The 18,672-nt window shown below is 54.8% G+C and overlaps 1 protein-coding gene across 1 annotated transcript in view; it reads right to left on the bottom strand.

Annotated features, from left to right (window-relative positions):
- Positions 1-1,220: 1,220 nt before the first annotated feature.
- Positions 1,221-18,672, bottom strand: part of KCNK9 (potassium two pore domain channel subfamily K member 9) — a 74,852-nt gene continuing 57,400 nt past the window's right edge. The window contains exon 2 of the mRNA XM_028105544.2: positions 1,221-2,062. Within this exon, the coding sequence (XP_027961345.2) occupies positions 1,221-2,062 (842 nt within the window). The remainder of the gene's footprint in view (positions 2,063-18,672) is intronic.

The following is an 18,672-nucleotide window of genomic DNA, read 5'->3' as shown; positions in this document are numbered from 1 at the left end:
TTTTTTTATTAGGAAAATAAACCACATCCACCTAATACCCATTCTCATCCAAACATCCCAAACTATAATTCTTACTTATGCAGGTAGATACCGCACAAGCCACCACCACGGCCGCCGCCACCACCATCCTGTAAATAAGAGGGAAGTAACAAAGTATTCTGTGGCTCCAACAATTTTCCAGTTTCCCCTGACACTTCCAGTTGCATGGTAAATTGTTGGAACTGCAGATGATAGCAATGCCTTGAATAAATTATTACTGGCTTTGGACTGCTCCGTTGCTAGTTTTGTCATCTTGCGTTGATAATGCATACCAGTTTCACAAAGTGCATGCTTCTAAAAAATTTTTGAACTGGCAAGCTAAGATGATCCGTGTCTTCGTTCCCACCCGCCCCCTAAAAAGAAGTTAATAATATAATTTAGAACCTAGCATTTAAAAAATATGGTCATGACACGTCTGGGAGAAAGACCGCTTATGGAACATGCTCGATTTGGCAGAACGATAAATCAAAAACCTCGTGGGTTTTGGTTTCCCGTTTTGTTTGGAAGCCGCTGAAAGCAGGTTATTAACAGAACTGTCATGGAAAAGAAAACTGTGAATACCTGATACTTTCCATTTTTGTCACGCGGTGCACACACACAAAAGCACACAGATGTGTGCACTCCCTCATTCACACACGGTCTGCACACATGCATGCGCGCGTGCGCGCGCGCGCACACACACACACACACACACACACACACAGCCACCCACCGATCAGGGGAGGACACAGAGGAGTCAGGTCAGACAGCACGTGGGTGGGCACTGGCCGGCTGGGAGCCTGGTGTGCAACTTTGGGTTGGGTATCCTCTCAGCTCTGCCTGGTGGTCTTGGTCTCACACCTGTCCTGGGAAAGCCACCCCAGAGATGGGGCAGGCTGCGGAGAAATGTAAGGCATACTTCGCTGGGAAGGAAGGAAGGAAGAAATCCATGCTTCATGCTCAGACGCGAGTTTCAGAGGAGGACGGGACGTTCTTTTCCCTTTGGCCTGCTCTGTCTCGCCGGGGATGTTGGGGGCGGGGGGGAGGAAACCACGGAGAAAGGAAGGAGAGAAAGTAATAAAGAGAATGAGGACAACGGTAAAGGATACTCATAATAAGAAAGAACAGACGAGGTGGGCCAGTGGAACTCGAGGTCAAATCGGACAAAGGACTGTTTCTGCCGGCCTCGGCAGCCCCACACCCTAAATGGACTTCCGCCGCCTCATCAGCCTGTGGTTGTCGGTAAAGCTATGTAACCCAGGAGAAATGGAGCTGATGGGGGAGGGGAAGAGGCTGTTTTTCAATGTGCTTGGCGAGATCTCCTCGATCTTGTACGAGATGGAGTGGAAGTAGTGGGGCGCGAGCTTGGCGCTGAAGGAGTTCTGCTGCGCGGCCGGGCGGCCTCCGTACTCCTGCGGGCGGTAGCAGGTGCAGGAGCACACAGACTGCAGGTCCGGCACGTCCGCCTTGTACCGGGGCCGGCCCTGCCGCGCCTCCTCGGGGATGTGGATGACCATGCTGTTGCGGTTTCCGGCCAGCGACGCCCTCTCCTCGGCGTCCCGCCGTTCGTCCTCGCTGTTCATGGTCAAGAACCTGAGGACCACCAGGTTGAGGAAGGCCCCGATGACTGTCAGCCCCACCAGGATATACATAAAGCTAAAGGCCACGTAGAGCGGCTTCTTCTGCAGGGCGCCCTTGGTCTGCAGGGCCACGTAGTCCCCGAACCCAATGGTAGTCAACGTGATGAAGCAGTAGTAATAGGCGTGGAAGAAGCTCCACTCTTCGCACTGGGAGAAAGCGGCCGCCCCGATGCACAGCGTCCCCATGCAGGAGAAGAAGCCCACGGTCACCATGTTCTCCATGGACACCTCCGTGTTGCGCATCCCGCAACACTTCTTGATGCGCTTCAGCAGGTAGCGCACAAAGGTGTTCATCCGCTCGCCCAGGCTCTGGAACATGACCAGCGTCAGCGGGATGCCCAGCACAGCGTAGAACATGCAGAAGGCCTTGCCCGCGTCGGTGCCAGGGGCAGCGTGCCCATAACCTGAGGGGAGGGGGTGAGAAAACAGGGAGAAGGAGTGAGGAGAGGTCCCGTTAGGTCTGGGGTGGGGGCGGACTTGGCATTTCAGTTGGGATGGGGCTTGGGCATGGCCGTAGCCTGGGGGTGAGAGGGAGAGGAGGCCAAGGGAGAGCCAGGGAAGAAAATGCCTTGAGGTTGGGGTTGGGGTTGAGGAAGGGGGTGGGGGCACTTTGGGATGGAGTCTGGGGCATGCCCATGTCCTGGAGGGAGGGAAAAAGAACAAGGAAGAATCAGTGAAGTGTCCTTTGAAGTTTCGGGATGGGAGGGGTGCTTCGGAGGCATTTCATTGGGGGCAGTTCGGAGGAGGAATACAGAGGGCATTTCATTGTTCTTCTTAGAGCAAAACAAAGGTTTTAAAAGGAAAAGCAGCATACTCACTAATAAGACTGCAAAAGTAGTGAGTCCAAGGGAGAAAATTAAATAAATACGCCCACCGTGGATCGACATTACTGTTGCATACCAGGCTCTGTGTGGAGTCCTTGTCTTCCAGGGCCTCATTCTGACCTCCTAACAACCCTACAAACTAGGCATAATGAGTCTGACACCAACAGCAAGAAAACTAAGTTACTTAACAGTAGGATAACCTGAGTTCTTCAGAGCTGGGATTGGAACCCAGGGTTTTCAGGCACCAAGAATGAGGCTTGAAAGCAGAAGATTTTGAATGAAGAGGAGTAACGGCAGAGTGTCATATAAACACCATGAGGGCAAAGACTTATATCTATTTTGTTCACTGCTGAATCCCCACACCTGGAGTAACACCTCGCATGTAGAAGATTTCTTTAATAAATGAAGGAATACGAGTGTGCCACTGTGTGAATCTGGGCTTCTCAGGAAAGAGGGAGCAAATAATCCTCTAAGAACCACACATGTGTAAGTGCTTTTGAAACTCTTCATGCAACTTTGCAGCACATCACTTCATTAATCCCCTACATCAATTGTGCAAAGTTGAGTCCGTATTTCCTCACATCCTGAGTGAGGATGGGGTGCTGGAAGGGTGGAGTTACCTGCCAGGTGTCCTCCAGCTACTTAGTAATAATATCAGAGCCAGGGATAGGATCTCAGTAGGCTCTAGTTCAAGTTCTGTGACTAATACCACCCGGTGTGGGGGGGGGGGGGGAATCAACCCTGAATCATGGACAGTATTTGGACTGAGAGCTTGGAGGATGAATATGGCCCTCCAACATCTCAAATCCTGCCCTATCAAGAAAGGCTTCCCTGGTGTTACCCTGAGCCATAGGCTCATGGGCTCCTAGTCATTTAACCAGCTGTATTATCTTGGGCACCAGAAAACCTCTCCCAACCCTGGTTTCTTCATCTGTTAAATGGGATAATAATAATTTCCAGGTGGGGTTGTGCAGATCTGCTGAGTCAGATAGCACCTAGTCAGCGCCTTGTACTCTGTAGGGACCAACCAGACCCCAAGACATCCACCCTGCCCACTGTCTCCCACAGGAAGCTTCATCCGACTGCTCAAGCCCATACCTCTATACCAAGGCTTTATCACTTATGGTCTGTCTCTCCCCTGGCAGGAATTTGTGCCATGTCCTACCTGCCCCAGGGGCCATACTCTCACTAGAGAGATGACATTTGTTTACCTCCAGGATGCCCTCTCTTCATCCTCCCTGGCCCTCAACCCCACTGAGCCAGCATTGAGCTCCAGCCCCTCAAAAACCCCATACTCCTCGCAGAAGAGGGAAGATGATATAAAGTTGGGAGTCAGACCAGAAAGGATAGAATGGGGAAACAGAAAGCCAATGAGGAGAGCAACCAATATAGCAATAGAAATCCAACCTGAAGAACAGAGAGAAATACAGATTAAACATAAATTTTGAAAGCCTCAGAGACCGTCAGGAAAATATCAAAAGGCATCCCCGAAAAAAGAAAAATAAGACCAAAAAAGTTTTGAATAGCCAAAATTAACCAAATTTGGTGAAAGACGCAGATTTACAGATTCAAGGAGCCTAGTGAACTCCAAATAGGATAAATACAAAGAAAACCACACATCAGACTCAAACTGCTGAAAACCAAAGGGAGAAATCTTAAAGGCAGCCAGAGAGAAAGCATCACCTAGAGAATAATTTGAATACCTCTTCCTTCTAATCATAAACAATAGGGGCCAGGAAGCAGTGGAATAACATCTTTAAGGAGCTTTAAAGAAAAAAAAAAAGACTGTTAACCCAGAATTGTCCATCCACAGGAAATATCCTTTAAGAATGAAGTCAAAATACATTTTTACATTAAAGAAAACTTGATACCAATAGATCTGCACAGAATAATTACCAAAGGAAGTTCTTCTTCCTAGAGGGAAATGATACCAGATGGAGGCTTAGGTCTCCAGGAAAGAATGAAGCACATCTTGATAAACAAGTGGGTTTATATTTATACAAAATGCGGGGGTGGGAATCCCAGTATATCTCTAGATAGCTCACCTGTGTAGCGGATACAAAAGCCAGATGGATGGTGGAAAGCAGTAGATTGTTGGAAACTGAGTAAAGTGGTAATATTAGCTAACGGCTCCAGATGTGATACATTTACTAGAGGAAACCAACACAGCATTTGCTGGGTCAACAACTGCACATGGGGTGCCCAGACCCCACCCATTCCTGTCAGTATCGATGTTCAGAAGCAGATTCCTTCATGTGGCTGGACAACAGTATGTCTGTAGACCCTGTGTCCGGTCTTCTGCCATCTGTCCTACTGTAGAATGAAAGGACTTCATCATTCTGATGCCCCAAGGTATATCTCACTGCTGCATTACAGTGGGGACAAGCCTTAGGAAGGTGTGTGTGTGAAGGGCGTGGGAGGTGAATGCCACCAAAGTTCAGGGCCTTCCACATTAATCTCCTAGGGTCCTGTGGTTTGGGCACAGGACTATTCCCGCTACAATGACGGACAAGTTGCTGAATGTGCAATGTTTCCGGGAAAGAGACAGCCAGGCAGGATATCTTCAATTTCCCCCTCCGGATGCACCCACCTCCACCCTGCTCTCCAGTTTCCAGTTAGTTGGTCAGGAGGTCAGCGGAAGGGAGGAAGGTGAGGACCTTGGTAATAAGCCACCTCTGCCAGAAGGCTCACGGCACAGAGCTACTCTCTACAGTTCCAGTAACTGTTCCCAGACATACAGACAGCTCTCCGTCACTCTTCGTCCGGAATGCCACACCTTCCCTGGTTCCTTTCCCTCCACCAGACCCACACTTTGCAGAAGAGTCTATAAATAGCCCACTAATTTCTCAAATTGAGACTGCTACTTCCTGCAAAGGTCCTAACGGATACACTGCGCGTATTCTCCACTCGATCTGCTCCCCATCTCTGCTCTGATACAACACTACAGCCGCTGCGTATGGACAGGTCTACACCTGTCTACGCACAGAGTATGCATAAACCATCTGTGTGACACACAGACGTAGCGTCTATGGGTACTTTCTATAGAACATATATGGCACACCCTTGGAACTTCATGAACAGTATGTATGAGTGGATAGAGTAATACATGGACCTGAAACATACAGGCACATACACATACCATATATATCATACCAATACATAAAAAGCATATACAATATACCCATAGCACGCCCCCATTCATGAACGGACTTTGTCTATGCAGTATATGTGTGCGTGCGTATGTAGACTACACTCAAGGCACAGGATGCGTACACACTGATGCGTGTGCTGCAGGGAATGTTTGTATGTATTTACAATTCACTAGCGTACATCCTATCTACAAGTTACAAGGATGAGATGAGAGATACAAAATGTACATGCGCCAGACATTGGGAAGACCGCCCCTCCTTCCCAAGAGGAGAACAAGGTACAAATCTCCAATGTTCTCACAGAACCTGTGTGACAACTCAGGTCCTGGAGGACTGGTTCTTTCATCTGTGGACGGATGGATGCTCTCTGGCCTCCCTGGGTTGGGAGCTATAGTCCTGTGCTCTGACGTTTTCCATTCAGACGTGCCCAGACTGTTGACTGTGTCCCAGGACCTGTGCTTGTCACAAGGGACCCACAGGGACTTCTTTCCCCCAAATCTTCCCAAGGGGCTCCAGCCAGCCAGCCCATGACCAGGGCCCTCCCAGTGCCCAGCACGAGCGGGCCTTAGACGGACGTTGAGGGCATGGGTGTCAAGGCCACAGAGGACCCCCAGTCAGAGCTGCCTGTTCTCCTCGATCACCCCTGTCCCCCAACCCCCGCTTAGGACCAGTCCTGGGAGCTGGGCAGCTACAGCTCTTCCCGGTTTTCCCACTAAGTCCCCAGGCTCCCCAGGCTCCAGAGCGAGTCCCTCCTCCACCTCCGAGCCCTGCAGGGGCAACATAACCTCAGGAATCCCACCTAGGACTATACCGTTCATTCTTCCACCATTGCAAATGAGTAATTCATCCTTTTGGCAAAGCAATGTCTACAATGATTTGCACAAGTTTCAGGAGGCATGCACAGGGCACAGAAGAGCTACTGAAACCAGGCTGTCCCAGATGGATGCCTCTGGACCGCTGCCATGTGGCCTCCGCAGCGTCCCTCAATTCACTGGCTGGATGTGGAGGCGGAGGCTGAGAAAGGGAGAGGAGAGTGGCATGCAGCCGCCCTGCGAGGGATGGGGCCATCCTTCCCCAGCCCTGGGCGTGGCAGCCCTGCAGGCGACCGGCACTGACCAGCATGAGCCTCACCCTGAGCCCCACCAGCTGGGCCATGGGGTGCAAAGCTCCCTGCACACAAGGGGACACAGCAGCTCACAGCATCCCTCCACACCAAGCTGTGCCCCCCACACCTTCCTGCTAACTTTTCTGCGTGTGCAGGGTCAGGGACAAACTTGCTCATGACCCCAATGCTGGCCCTGATAGGCTGCTTGGATGGCCACAGGGGGCCAGGTCGCCGGGGGTGGGGACTGCTGACCAGGATGGTGACTGCACTTACCGTCTGAAAAGCCACCCCCAATGCTGCACCCCGACACCGTGCTCCCCGACCTCCGGGGTGTGGGAGCTCAGATGAGTCAGCCAGGAGTCCGCCTGAGGTGCTGACCCATCCCACTTCCCCCCCCCTCAGCACACAGCAGCTGGTGTCACCCCAGCCTCCTGGCCCCTGCCAAGGCCCTGTCTCCCCTCCCTCCACCCAGCAGAGTTTGCACAGTGCCGTGGGGCCGGCCAGGACAGAGTGGAGTGGCACCGGGTAAAGTCAAGGCCCCAACCCGGAGATGCTCCTAGGTTCCTGGCCCCGCACTGGAGCTGACAAGGACACAGCTCTGAATCGAATTCAAGGGCCTGTGGTGCCCTGAGGCAGCAGAGTCCTTGTCAGGGGGACCCCAGCACCTGAGACCCAGCTTAGCTCCCCTGAGTGGTGGGGCCAGTGCTTGGGGCCCAGGAAGTGTGCAAGAGGGGGCCGTGGGTTGAATGCCAGCTACAGCCCTCCCTAGGCCAGGCCCCGTGTGGGTTGCTGGAGAATCAGAGAGGAAAAAAGACCAGACCACCAGCTCCCAGGGAGACAGAGCACAGTGTCAGAATCACCTGCTTTGCCTGGTATGTGCCAGATGCTGGGGAAGCACAGAGGAGTACCCAACTCAGACTGGGACATCAGCTTAGGGTCACTGCCTCTAAGGAGCCTTCAGAGTTTTGATGGATGAAATAGGAGTTTGCTCAGGCTGCGCACCCCTGCTGGATTCTGACATTACTCTGTGCGTCAGGCCCTGTCTTACTCCTACCAGTCAGCCCCTCTCCCTGGGCCTGGGCCCTCTCCGTCAGCAGAACCAGGCCCGAACCCAGATCCTGGCCTCCCCACCAGGAGCACTGAGGGCAGGGCAGGGCAGGTAAAGCGGGAGGGCAGAGCCGGTGTGCGTGCATGTGGTGAAGAAGCTTTAGGAGAACGTTAAGGAAGGCCCTGCGCCCTGCCCCCCCCCCATATTCCAGCAGAAGAACCCCCACTCCAGGAGGTTGCCGATGTGCTAAGCCTGGAGGGGGCTGGAGCATTCTAAGAGCTGCAAGTTATTCGTTATGAGGAAGGCGTGAAGTCGGCCCTGGAAAAGGCCAACTCTCCCCATCTTCAGAGGGGCAAGGCGAGGCCCAGAGGCAGCCAGGCTGCCCCAGCTCCACACAGCAGGCCAGCAAAGAGCTTCTGAAGCTTCAAATCTGAAAAGGGCAAATGGACTATAAAAACAATAAACCCTGCTTTGAAAAGCTGTCTGCAGACTCTGCTCTGCCACTCCTCGGCATCCCAGAAGGACGCCTCAGTTTCCCCATCAGTGAAATGGAGCAGAGAGATGAAGCTGGAATGAGAAACAGGCTCTCTTCAGATCCCCAGGCCCCCTCCCTGCACCCATCTGTGCCCCCAAATTCTTGGGTGGAAGCCCTATCCCCCATGTGATGATACCTGGAGGTGGGGCACTAGGGGGTGGATCAGGGCTACGTGAGGTCATGAAGACAAGCCTCAGGGTGGGGTCAGTGTCCTTCTAGAAGAGGAAGAGACCAGAGCTCACTCCCTCTCTGCCGCATGAGGACACTGCAAGAAGGCAGGCATCTGCCGCCAGGAAGAAAGCCCTCCCCGAGCCCGCCCCCAGCCCTCCATGGGCCGGCACCTTGGTCTTGGACTCCCAGCCTCCAGCACTGTGAGAGTATTTGTGGTTTAAGCCCCTCCAGTCTGTGGCATTTTGTTACTGCAGCCTTTGAGCCGGGGCCCCGCTGGAGCTGAGCCCCCACCCTAGGCTGGCATTCAGATGCTGGGTGCGGCTTTCCAGGCCCAGGTGCGACGCTGGTCCTGGGCCATCCAGGCCTGGGCATGATGGAAAGGACCAGCCACCAGCTCGCTCTGCACCGGCTCCTCCCCAAACCCAGGTTGGGGGCTTGGGGCCTCCAGGGCAGCCCCTCCCCCCCAGACCACACTCCTCTCTCACCCACAGACACTGACCGACCCTGCTGGAGAGTCCCAGCTGAGGCCACTGCAGTCCGGGCCGTTGGCAGGGGGGTCCTCTCCTCCCTTCCTCCCACTGCCTCCTGGCCAGATTGTGAGCTCTGAGGACAGTACTGCCCACTCCTGACGCACCTCTGTGATCTCGGAGTACGGCACAGTGGAGATGCGTGGAATTTAGACGGATGCATCACTGTGCAAACGGGTTCTGTCCTCCGGGCACTACCTGGGAAGCCTGGCCAGTCCCGAGCCCACCGCTGGGCCCAGCGTGGCTGGGGGGGGCAGCTTTGTCCAAGACACCGCCTCATCCAAGCTGATTTCACGGCCCCGCTGGTACGCTTAGCCAGCCTCCCTGATCTGTCCCGGGAGAGGCTTCCGAGAAGAGGCCCGAGTCTCCCAGCTGCAGCTGGGCAACAAATAAGATGAACAGTCTGTGGCGTTCCGGACGGGAGAGACACAGGCAAGGAGGGTCATAAAACCAATCATTTCTATTGGGTCTGGGGCTCCCCGAAGAACCAGCTGTGGCTAGAAGGCAGCCCTCCCTCGCAAGACACCTTGTGCTCCTTGCTGGCTCCTACTAGATTTTCCAGAAGTTGACAGCCACCAGGTATGAGAAGTTAGCCAGGCCTGGCTCCTGTTCTGGGCAGTGTTTCATTAAAGACACCATGAGTGTCCAGCAGGCTCTCTCCACTGGGAAAAGTAAGCAAGGCAGCTGGGCACTGTGGGTCACGGACCAGCCTCACCCCTGGTATTCTAGTGCTCAAGCACTGTGTGCGGCTCCCTCAAGCTCCCTGGGGGCCTGGGCCCAACGACAGCTGGCCTGAATGACTTCCCCAGGCTTACCTCACCCTGCACAGTTGGCAAAACCTCCCTGCTCTGGAGTGCCCGTCCCTGAAGCCTGCCCTGATCCCCTGGCCAGAAGAGATCGACCTAGCTTTGAATTCCCACTCCAGGACACCTCAAAGGAGTGGACAAGACTGGTCCCCACGGTGGGGTTAACTCAGGTTGGAGCCCTGATTCTGCCCCTTAGGGACCTCAGGTGGTCACCTCCCTCCCCAGGCACCCTCATTTTTTTCTGTGCAGTTCAGGGGGGCCAGGCTGCTCCCTGAGCCACAGTTGCCATCACAGCCAGGGGCTGGGTGAGGGTGGACGTGGTCGTCCGCTCCGGCCCACAGCTGCCTGGGCCGGGGACAGACCACCCCGCACAGGGAAGGAGGTGGCTGTACACAGGCACTGGGCAGTGGGAAACTGCTGCTGGAAGAGAATGAAATATTTATGAAGGACACACAAGGTTTTTGTGCTGATAGGAATTAAAATAGGCACACTTTCCATTAAAGAATGACTCAGGGTGGCTTTGAGCAGGGAAGTGCCAGGGAGGGGAGACGCCCTCAGCCCCTCGTGTTTCCTGGCTGGCTCCCCACTTCAGTGTGCAACAAGCATTCCACTCATCCACCCTCCCATGGTGCTGGCCTTGCTCAAGCCCCCGAATGAGCTCCGCATGATTATTAAGACCCAGGTGTCTGCAAACACCAAAAAGGAAAATGACTCATGGGGCCTACGGGGGACAGGGAGGTGGAGAGTGGGCAGGAAGGGTCCTCAGGAGGTTCCTGGGTAGGATCAGTAACTCCCAAGGTCTGCCTCTGGCTCCATCTGCCACTTACTGACCATAACCTTGGGAAAGCCACCTAGACCTTCTAAGCGAGGGCTTTCTCTCTGTAAAGGGGACTACAAAGTAAGGCAGTCCCTTCCAGATACTACAAAGCTTGACCACGCTCATCTGAGAGGGATGCCCCTTGTTGCAGCTGCCCCAGGTGGGGTAACCCTTCTTACGATGTAACAGAACTCGGTACCACCATGCGGCCTTGGGCTTATGTGCAGGTCTCCCGTTCAACCCGAGAGGGGATGGTGCTTCTTGTGGGCTCCAACCGGGTTGCCAGCCCAGCCCTGAACCAATGAGCCTTTTGCTCTTTCCTGCCGGACTAGGAGGGTGCTAGAGTGTGACGTCTGGAGCCACAGAAGTCATTTCAGCACCATGAGGCTGAGCGCAACCACAGAGGGGAATTCCCTAACCTGAGAGACAGGATGTATCATTCCACCCCTGTGTCTGAGCCCAGCCTAGAGTCTGCTCTACTCACAGTCAGCCTGTTCCCCAATAAGTCTTTTGGCTTCAGGCAGTGTTTTGATCATAACTGATTAACACTCATGGGCTCTACACCTTAGCACAACTACAAATAATGAAGAGGGGTTTTATACGGGTAACACAGCTCTCTGCAATTCACAACGCCCTGCACCTGACACAGCTTCTCTTACAAGCGCCTCAGATCCATCTGCGCGGAGATGGGTGGGTGAGGGAGCAGGTGGGAGGGAGGGACGGCGGCCAGGGGGACAGCCCGGGCCTCTGAGAGACAGCTGTGCCCCCACCGGGCAATGGGGGACAGGCCAGGGCGGCCCAACTTCCCGATTTTTAAGGAGAAGCTGGAAATACCGATTTTTTAAGATGTGGAATCTAATTGGTGTCTAATTAGACATTTTAAAACGTGGCACAGGCCAAACCAAAAAAAAAAAAAAAAGACCATCTGTTTGTCTAAAACACAGGTCGTGATGCTCCAGAAATGGGGGGAAAGGAGATAAGAACCAGAGGACAGCAGGCGGGAAAGGGGAGGCAGGGGAGGAAGTGAAAGTCAGCGAGCCCCGCCACACGCCACTGCCCACCACCCTCTCTCCGGGGCCGTGAGCCCCTGGGGCAGCAAACGCTAGTCCGTCCACTTCACAGATGCACAAACCAAGGCAGCAAGAGATGCCATCGCCCGTGGAGGCGCCTCCCCCAGTGGGCCGAGGCCAGCCCTGCCCCCACACAGATGCGAGAGCCACACCGAGGTGGGCACAGTCCTCCTGGCTAGACCAAAGCCCCTCCTATAATCCCAGCTGGGAACTCCACTCCAGGACACGTGATCCCATTTCACAGATGAGAACACTGAGGCTCTTGTCCCAGGGCCCCTGGATTCCCCGTCCCAAGCCCTTAGTCCTTCTTGGAGCCATGAGGAGACCCCAGTGACTTGCTTATTCACAGGGTTGGCACCCTGTGTTCTCTAAAGGAAAATCTGGCAGATTTGGGGTTTTCTTTAATGAAAGAACAATTCCCTCGTAGGCTTTTAAAATTATTATTAATTTCCCAAATAGTTCCCTTTTGGTTTCCCTTCATTTTGTCTTAAGGGGGAAAGGGAACCTAAAAACTTATTTTTGAAAAATATTCAAGCTCATAAGGCATGGATTTCTGACAAGAGCTCACAACAGGCCTTCCTCCTCTTCTGTGCCGTTCAAGGACTGGGCAGGCCAGACGCGGGGTGCCCAGGGAGGGCGTAGCCCGTGCTAGCCACAGGGAGCCTGCACGCTCAACACGTCGACCTGGTGCCTGCTCCCGTGGCTCTGCCAAGTGGACATTTCATCTTCTCGTTGGTCTGTGGTTGTCCCTCAGGAGTACCTCCCAGACTGCAGACACCCAGAAACCCTGGCCCAGACTCTTCCGTGTGGCTGCACTTCTGCCCCCGTTTCTTTCGTGTTACGAGGATCCGGTCAAATGAAGTGTTATTATCCCAATTTATGAAGGAGGAAGCAGCCTGGGCAGCCCTGGGTGCATCCCATTTAGTCCCCAAAATGTCCCTGCGGGGCGGGCATCAGGGAACCCTTGGGGTGCAGGTGCATCCAGGGGGCCCTGCTGCGGACTGCATGCGCCACCCGGACATCAGCATGATAGTAAGAGGCTGGGCTTTACAGTTGGCTCAGCGGCTTTGTCTGCTCTTAGCACAGACCAAAGTAACGAAGAAATACATTCCTTAAAAATTATTTTTAGCAGTTCTACTCTTAGGTATACAGCCCAATGAGCTGAAAATAGGTATTCAAATACTTGTACACCCATGTTCACGGTAGCATGATTCACAAAGCCAAAAGGGAGAGACAACCCAAACGTTCACCCGTGGATGAACGGATAAGCAAAATGCGGTCTATCCCTACGATGGAACATCACTTGGCCTTGAAGAGGAAGGATATTCGGGTCCACGTAGGACTCCACTATAGGAAGCGCCCAGAACAGGCAGACCCACAGAGGCAGGAGACGGGCGAGTGGTCATCCGAGGCGGGGGCGGGAAGAGTATGGAGTATGGAGAGGAGGCCTGATGGATCCGGGGTTTTCTCTGGGGATGATGAAATTGTCTTGGAACTAGACACAGCCGAGGTGGCTGCACACTTCTGTGAATGCACTAAATGTCACTGGACTGAAGATGTTCAAATGTGAATTTTATGTTCTATGAATTTTACTTCAATGAAAAGAGCAAAGCAGCTGCTTGTTTTTAAAGCAAAACTCTTCCTTCTTTCTACCTGAGGATGAGGAAAGAGGGGAGTGGCGGAGGCCTGGGGTCTGTGGGGTTCTGGGAGGAGGCGCTGAGCTGGTCTGGGCCCAGGGGCCTGCAGGAGGGGCACGGACTGAAGCTACTCTGGAGAAGCCCAGGATCTCGGCAGCACCGCCCTCCCCGTGGGTCTGCTCCGGAGGGGCAGGGTGGGGGGAAACGCAGCCTTAGCACTGGCCCTCCACTTGAGCACCACTCCCCTGGTTGGCACCCACAGTCTCTGGGCTCGCTTAACAACCCCCACTCGGGCCTCTGGACACAGGTGACAGACATCAGCCCCGAAGCACCCACGGACACCTCCGCCAACAGGAAGCCCCCGGCATGCAGCTCTGAGGGCACAGCGTGGGGGACAGAGTTGGGGCACAGTGGCACCCTCTGACCCAGAGGTGAGGACCAGGCTGGGGGGCAGCCAGGGGTGGCCCAGCCAGCTCCCTCCAGCCACGAGATGGCAACGCACCCATCTCTCAGGGGCGTGGGGCTCTGATGAGGCACCTGCGGGGTCCCAGCTCTGACCCGACCATAAGGGACACCAGCGGCATGACGAGGTCAAGACCAGCCCCAGCCACTCGAATACCCTAGGCCTGGACCACAGGAGCATGGACCATGGCCCTGGGAGAGGCCAGCGCCCTGCACCCACCAGACCACTTTGCTTCTGCAGAGGCACCTCTGCCACGGGACATGGAAGCACGTAAGGGGCTGAGACTGGCTGGAGGCCTCTGTCCCCCCCTGTCCATCCCTGTCCTCACGCTGTCAGGCTCTCCCTGGGGCCGGCTCCGGGACAGGCGGCAGCGACCAAAGAAGCACGGGCGCCCTCTGGCGGGCACTCGCCGGCCGCAGAGACCCGGTCCTGCCGCAGCCGTCTCCCTGGGCCCGCATCCAGGGCCTGGGCTGCAGAGGGGAGAGCCATTCATCTCTCCCGTAAGGGGACGTGTTCTGTGCTGAGTTTCTCATCAGAAGTCGCCATCCGTCAATTGCAGCGCTGATGACAGGGAGTAACAATCGTAATGCGGAGCCGCTGACCACAACCACCATGACGGCGGACGTCGGCTGGGCCAGGAACTGAGCTAAGTGGCTTAAAAACTCCCTCACTCTGGGGGAGGGGCCGCCCTCTGCAGGTGAATGCTGTTACCCGCCAGCGTGGGTGGGGAGACGCCCCTTATTGCCCCCCCCCCGCAACACCTGGGCTCCTGCCACAGGCCCCTGACACCACGGCACAACACCAATCCCACTGCGGGGACGGTGGCACCCGTGCCTTCCAAAATGTGCCAGAAGCCTGCCTTTTCCTTCCTGCCTCCTGCGACCCTTCCCAGTAAAAGCTCCCCCTCTTCTTTTCCTCCCTCCTTTCTTCCTCACCCACAGTACAAAATTCCCCCGAATAAAGAAACTAGAAGAAAATGTGGTGAAACAAACCCACATTTAAAAAAAATCAAGTTCACAGGAAAAGGTATACAAAATGTGGTTGACTTTTGAAAATATGAAATCGAGCAAGGCCTAACACCCATTCATTAATAACTGATACATTTTCGGTTTGATGGTGGAGACTGTCTTTCAGAGCTAATTCTCCCTGGAGTGCCCGAGAGGGAGGGAGCGAGCAGAGTTCACACCGTTCACACCGGAAAGAACGATGGGACCGAACACGCAGACCCTGGAATGCCAAATTACTCCTGGCTCTAAGTGCCGGCCGTTCGAGGCGGGCGTCCACAGCCCCACGGGCTGGCAGATCCACCGCTCCGTTCAGACACTCCCTGCCCTCCACTGGATGGAGACCTGCCCTCTTCAAGGGCCCCTTGCACAAATGCCACCTTCTCCAAGGTCTGTCCTCCTTACCCCGAAGCCCCACAGGAGCTCTGGACACACAGGGATCCAAGCGACATGGAGTTACGGGGCCTGACACCCAGACCCTCACCCTTATCCGTGAAATGGGCACAATTCAAGCCCCTGGAGCCAATAGGGCCTGGAGCAAAGACAAGGGTGCCCATCCAGAGCTGAACACGGTCAATCACAAATGTCTGTGCCTCTCGGACACCTAACAAGCTAAAATGAAGGTAAGAAGTGTTGCATCTGTGGCTTCTAAAGCATGGCTTCCTGAACTCTGGGGCTCATGGGGATCGGAGGGCCTGAGATCTTGGGACCATGCAGGTCCTGAGCCAGGAGGTCTGGGGGCCTGGGACTCTGCCTCTCTAACTAGGTCCTCGGTGCCGCGCGGCTCCATGGAGCTCCCGCTGTGTAGGAAGGGCCTGCAGAGAAGCCAGGGCACATCAGAGCTGGTAGAACTGAACTCGTTTCCTGCTCAGCACCTGTGGCAGCCAACTCACTTCCAGGGCCTCAAGCGTTGAGAGATGCTCATTTTGTCAAGAAGCAACAGACGCGGGCGGGTTCCAGCCAAGACTGCCGGTGCCCACCCACATACGTGACCTCCCCCTGCTCCTGTGCACACAGCTGGCCCACACTGTCCCCTGCAAGTAGACACAGCCGTATGACTCAGGGCCTACAGCAGGGTTCTGGCTTGGCCCATCAACAGCGGCCTCACGATTCTCTCTCCACCCCCCTCTTTCTTCTCTGTCCACCCCCTTCTCCCTCTTCCCGGCCCGCTCTCCCTGAAGATGCAGAGGACTCGGGATCTTGGGAGGACAAAGCCTCTGGCTGACAGGAGCCAGGGTTCCTGAATGACCACAGGGAACAGCGCCACGCTGACCGGCAGTGACTGCCCAGAGAGGAACAGTCACTCGTACTGCGTTGAGCCCCTGAGCCTCGGGGACGCACCTGCAGAGCATCTCACAGTAAGCACTCTGTAGACGTTATCATTTACCAGCTTAGAGGCCGAACCCCAAAAGCAGACCGGTGCAGACGGACATCGCCCACCAGACCCGAGGAGAACCCTGATTGGGTGTAGACACGGACAGCCCCCGGACAAGCCCTTCTGCCCCCTGTCCTCCTATCTGCCAGGTGACCAGCGCTGGGACACACATGTCCATCTCACGGAGGAGAAACTGGATCTTGGGCCCTGTGCGTACACAGACACGCACACACACACACACACCCCTTCTGTGTCCCTGGACACTCTGGTGAGAGTAACAAAAAAAGGAGCAAGATAAAACTGAAGAACTTTAGAAGCCCCGCTCCCCCACTTGCCTCATTTTTAATAGTAAACATGCACTAAACGTGAGTGCTTATAAAAAGCACAAAACAATGCTTGGCACATAGCCTTTCTGTCTCGGTTTCCTTGTTGGCACATCAAGAATAAGAATAGTGCCAGCCTCTTGAAGTTGTAGGGATTAATTATTTCAGCCAAGTCACTTGCCCAAGGACATACAACTATGAGGTGGACGATCCTCAATTGCCACAAGAGCGCCCTGTGTCAAGCTCTTCTGAAAAGGCTGCCTCCGGCACCTGCGAAAAACATACGCGCACACGCACACATGTGCACACGCACAGACACACAAAGCCCAGACCCTTCCTTACATAAGAGTAACCCGAGGTATCCCCCAGTCTCAAGGCAAAGTAGAAAAACCCAGGCTTTGAGGCAGACCACCTTGGCCTGACTCCTGTTCATCTGCTCGACTTCAGGAACAGGCTTCCACTGCTCTGTCCGGGAGACCAAGTTCACACCGTGCCTCCCCCTGAGGCTTGCTGGGAGTGGTTGACATAACAGATACAAGTACCAGGCATGGGCCTCCCTAGTCAGGGACCTCCCCCTGGACCCCCCAGTGCTTTGATTTTTGCCTTTCCAAGATGCCCTGTAAATGTTGTCCATGAGCTTGTCCCAGGTACACATGATTCTTCTTTCTTCTGCCTTATGCCTCAGGACCTTTGCACATGCCGTGCGCTGGCCTTGAACACCCCTCCTCTGCTCCACACCCTGCCTGCAGGCTCACCCCCTTTCCCCTCAGCCCCAGGCTGGGATGGCTCAGTAGAGGGGACCCACAGGGCTGAGTCAAAGCACTCCTGCTGCTTGGCTCCCTTCGGCTGGTGGTCTCAAGCTCACATGGCTTTTGGGACCAGGGAAGTGCCATTCACAAGAAAGCAGGACTTGTCTGAGAGGTCAGAGGAAGGTGGAGAGCCACCAGGGAGCTCCAGCAGGGTGGCCTGCGAAGGGGCAGGGGGCCTGACCTTCCCCTTCTCTGAAAGGCAAGCATCCAGATGCATCTGTGAATGGGGCGCAGACCGAACGTTTGCAAAGCCCCGCCCATATTGGTAAGTCCTCAACGTCTCAGCAAGAGGCATTTGTGTCTGTGTGCCAGCAAGCTGCCCTTGGCCTCGCTGCAGCCCTCACTCCCTGCAGGGCCCGCAGGTCACAGGGACTATGAGTCCACAGTCACTATAGCCATCTCTTGAGATTTCCCACACCCTCCCGTCCCCTGTAAAGGGGCCTTTATGGACGCCGCCTGGGTTATCTGCACGGGGGAGCCTGTCTACCCCCTCCAGACCAGCAGGAACACCTCAAGGGTAAGTTCCAACCCCAACTTATTTCTGGAGCCCTGGGGCCATGCCTGGCACACAGAGGGTGGCTGCTCGCCAAAGGGCTGGACAAGGAAGGTCCCCTGTGGTGTCTCTCCAGCTGGCATCATTACACATGGGATGGAAAGTCTGAGTAAATAGCATCCTTGAGCAGAGGGGGCAGTTGGTAGTTTATAAATAAATAAATACGTTCGCCAGGCAGGCCGGGCCTGCCTGGTGTGTGACCTGTGTTTTGCCAGAAACTTTCAGGGACTTTGTCCAAGGGGTGCTGCCTGGGGCATAGCACGGATCTGTGGATGGGGAGAAGCCACTTACCCAGACACACCGACCAGGGGCAGCCCTGCTGGTCCCTGGCTCAGTCACCATCTGCGTCGTTCCTCTGCTGCCTGCAGACCCAGGAAGAGTCAGGCCTGCGGTGCCCCGTGCGGAGCACTCTAGATCCTGTGCTATTCACTGCCCTAAGTACCCCCAACGTCCCGGACATAGTAGAGCCTCAATATCAATTTGTGAAAAGAAGGAATAAATGAAAACAGAACCATTAAGAGCATAACGATGTCAGCCAGGGGCCGGGCACCATCCGAAACCCCAAAGGGCCCATAGTAGGTACAATCACTACACCTATAGTTTGAACAAGGAAACTGAGGCTCGGTGTTAATGACCAACCCAAGGTCACTCAGCTGACCACCTGACAAAGCGGGGATTCAAATCCAGACCCCCTTCTTGCCCCAAATCCCTGTCCCCTGGGCCTCCTGCTGCCAGGGCAAGGTCAGGTTGGTCCACATATGACAGCGCAATGGACACTGGTCAGTGTCCCGGGGGGGA

This window comes from Eumetopias jubatus, unplaced genomic scaffold, assembly GCF_037043125.1.
Source record: "Eumetopias jubatus isolate StellerSeaLion01/CBP00866 unplaced genomic scaffold, mEumJub1_p1.0 scaffold_4, whole genome shotgun sequence".
NCBI classification, from domain to species: domain Eukaryota; kingdom Metazoa; phylum Chordata; class Mammalia; order Carnivora; family Otariidae; genus Eumetopias; species Eumetopias jubatus.
The sequence above is the reverse complement of the archived record's forward strand: the minus strand, read 5'-3'. Positions and strand labels throughout refer to the sequence as shown.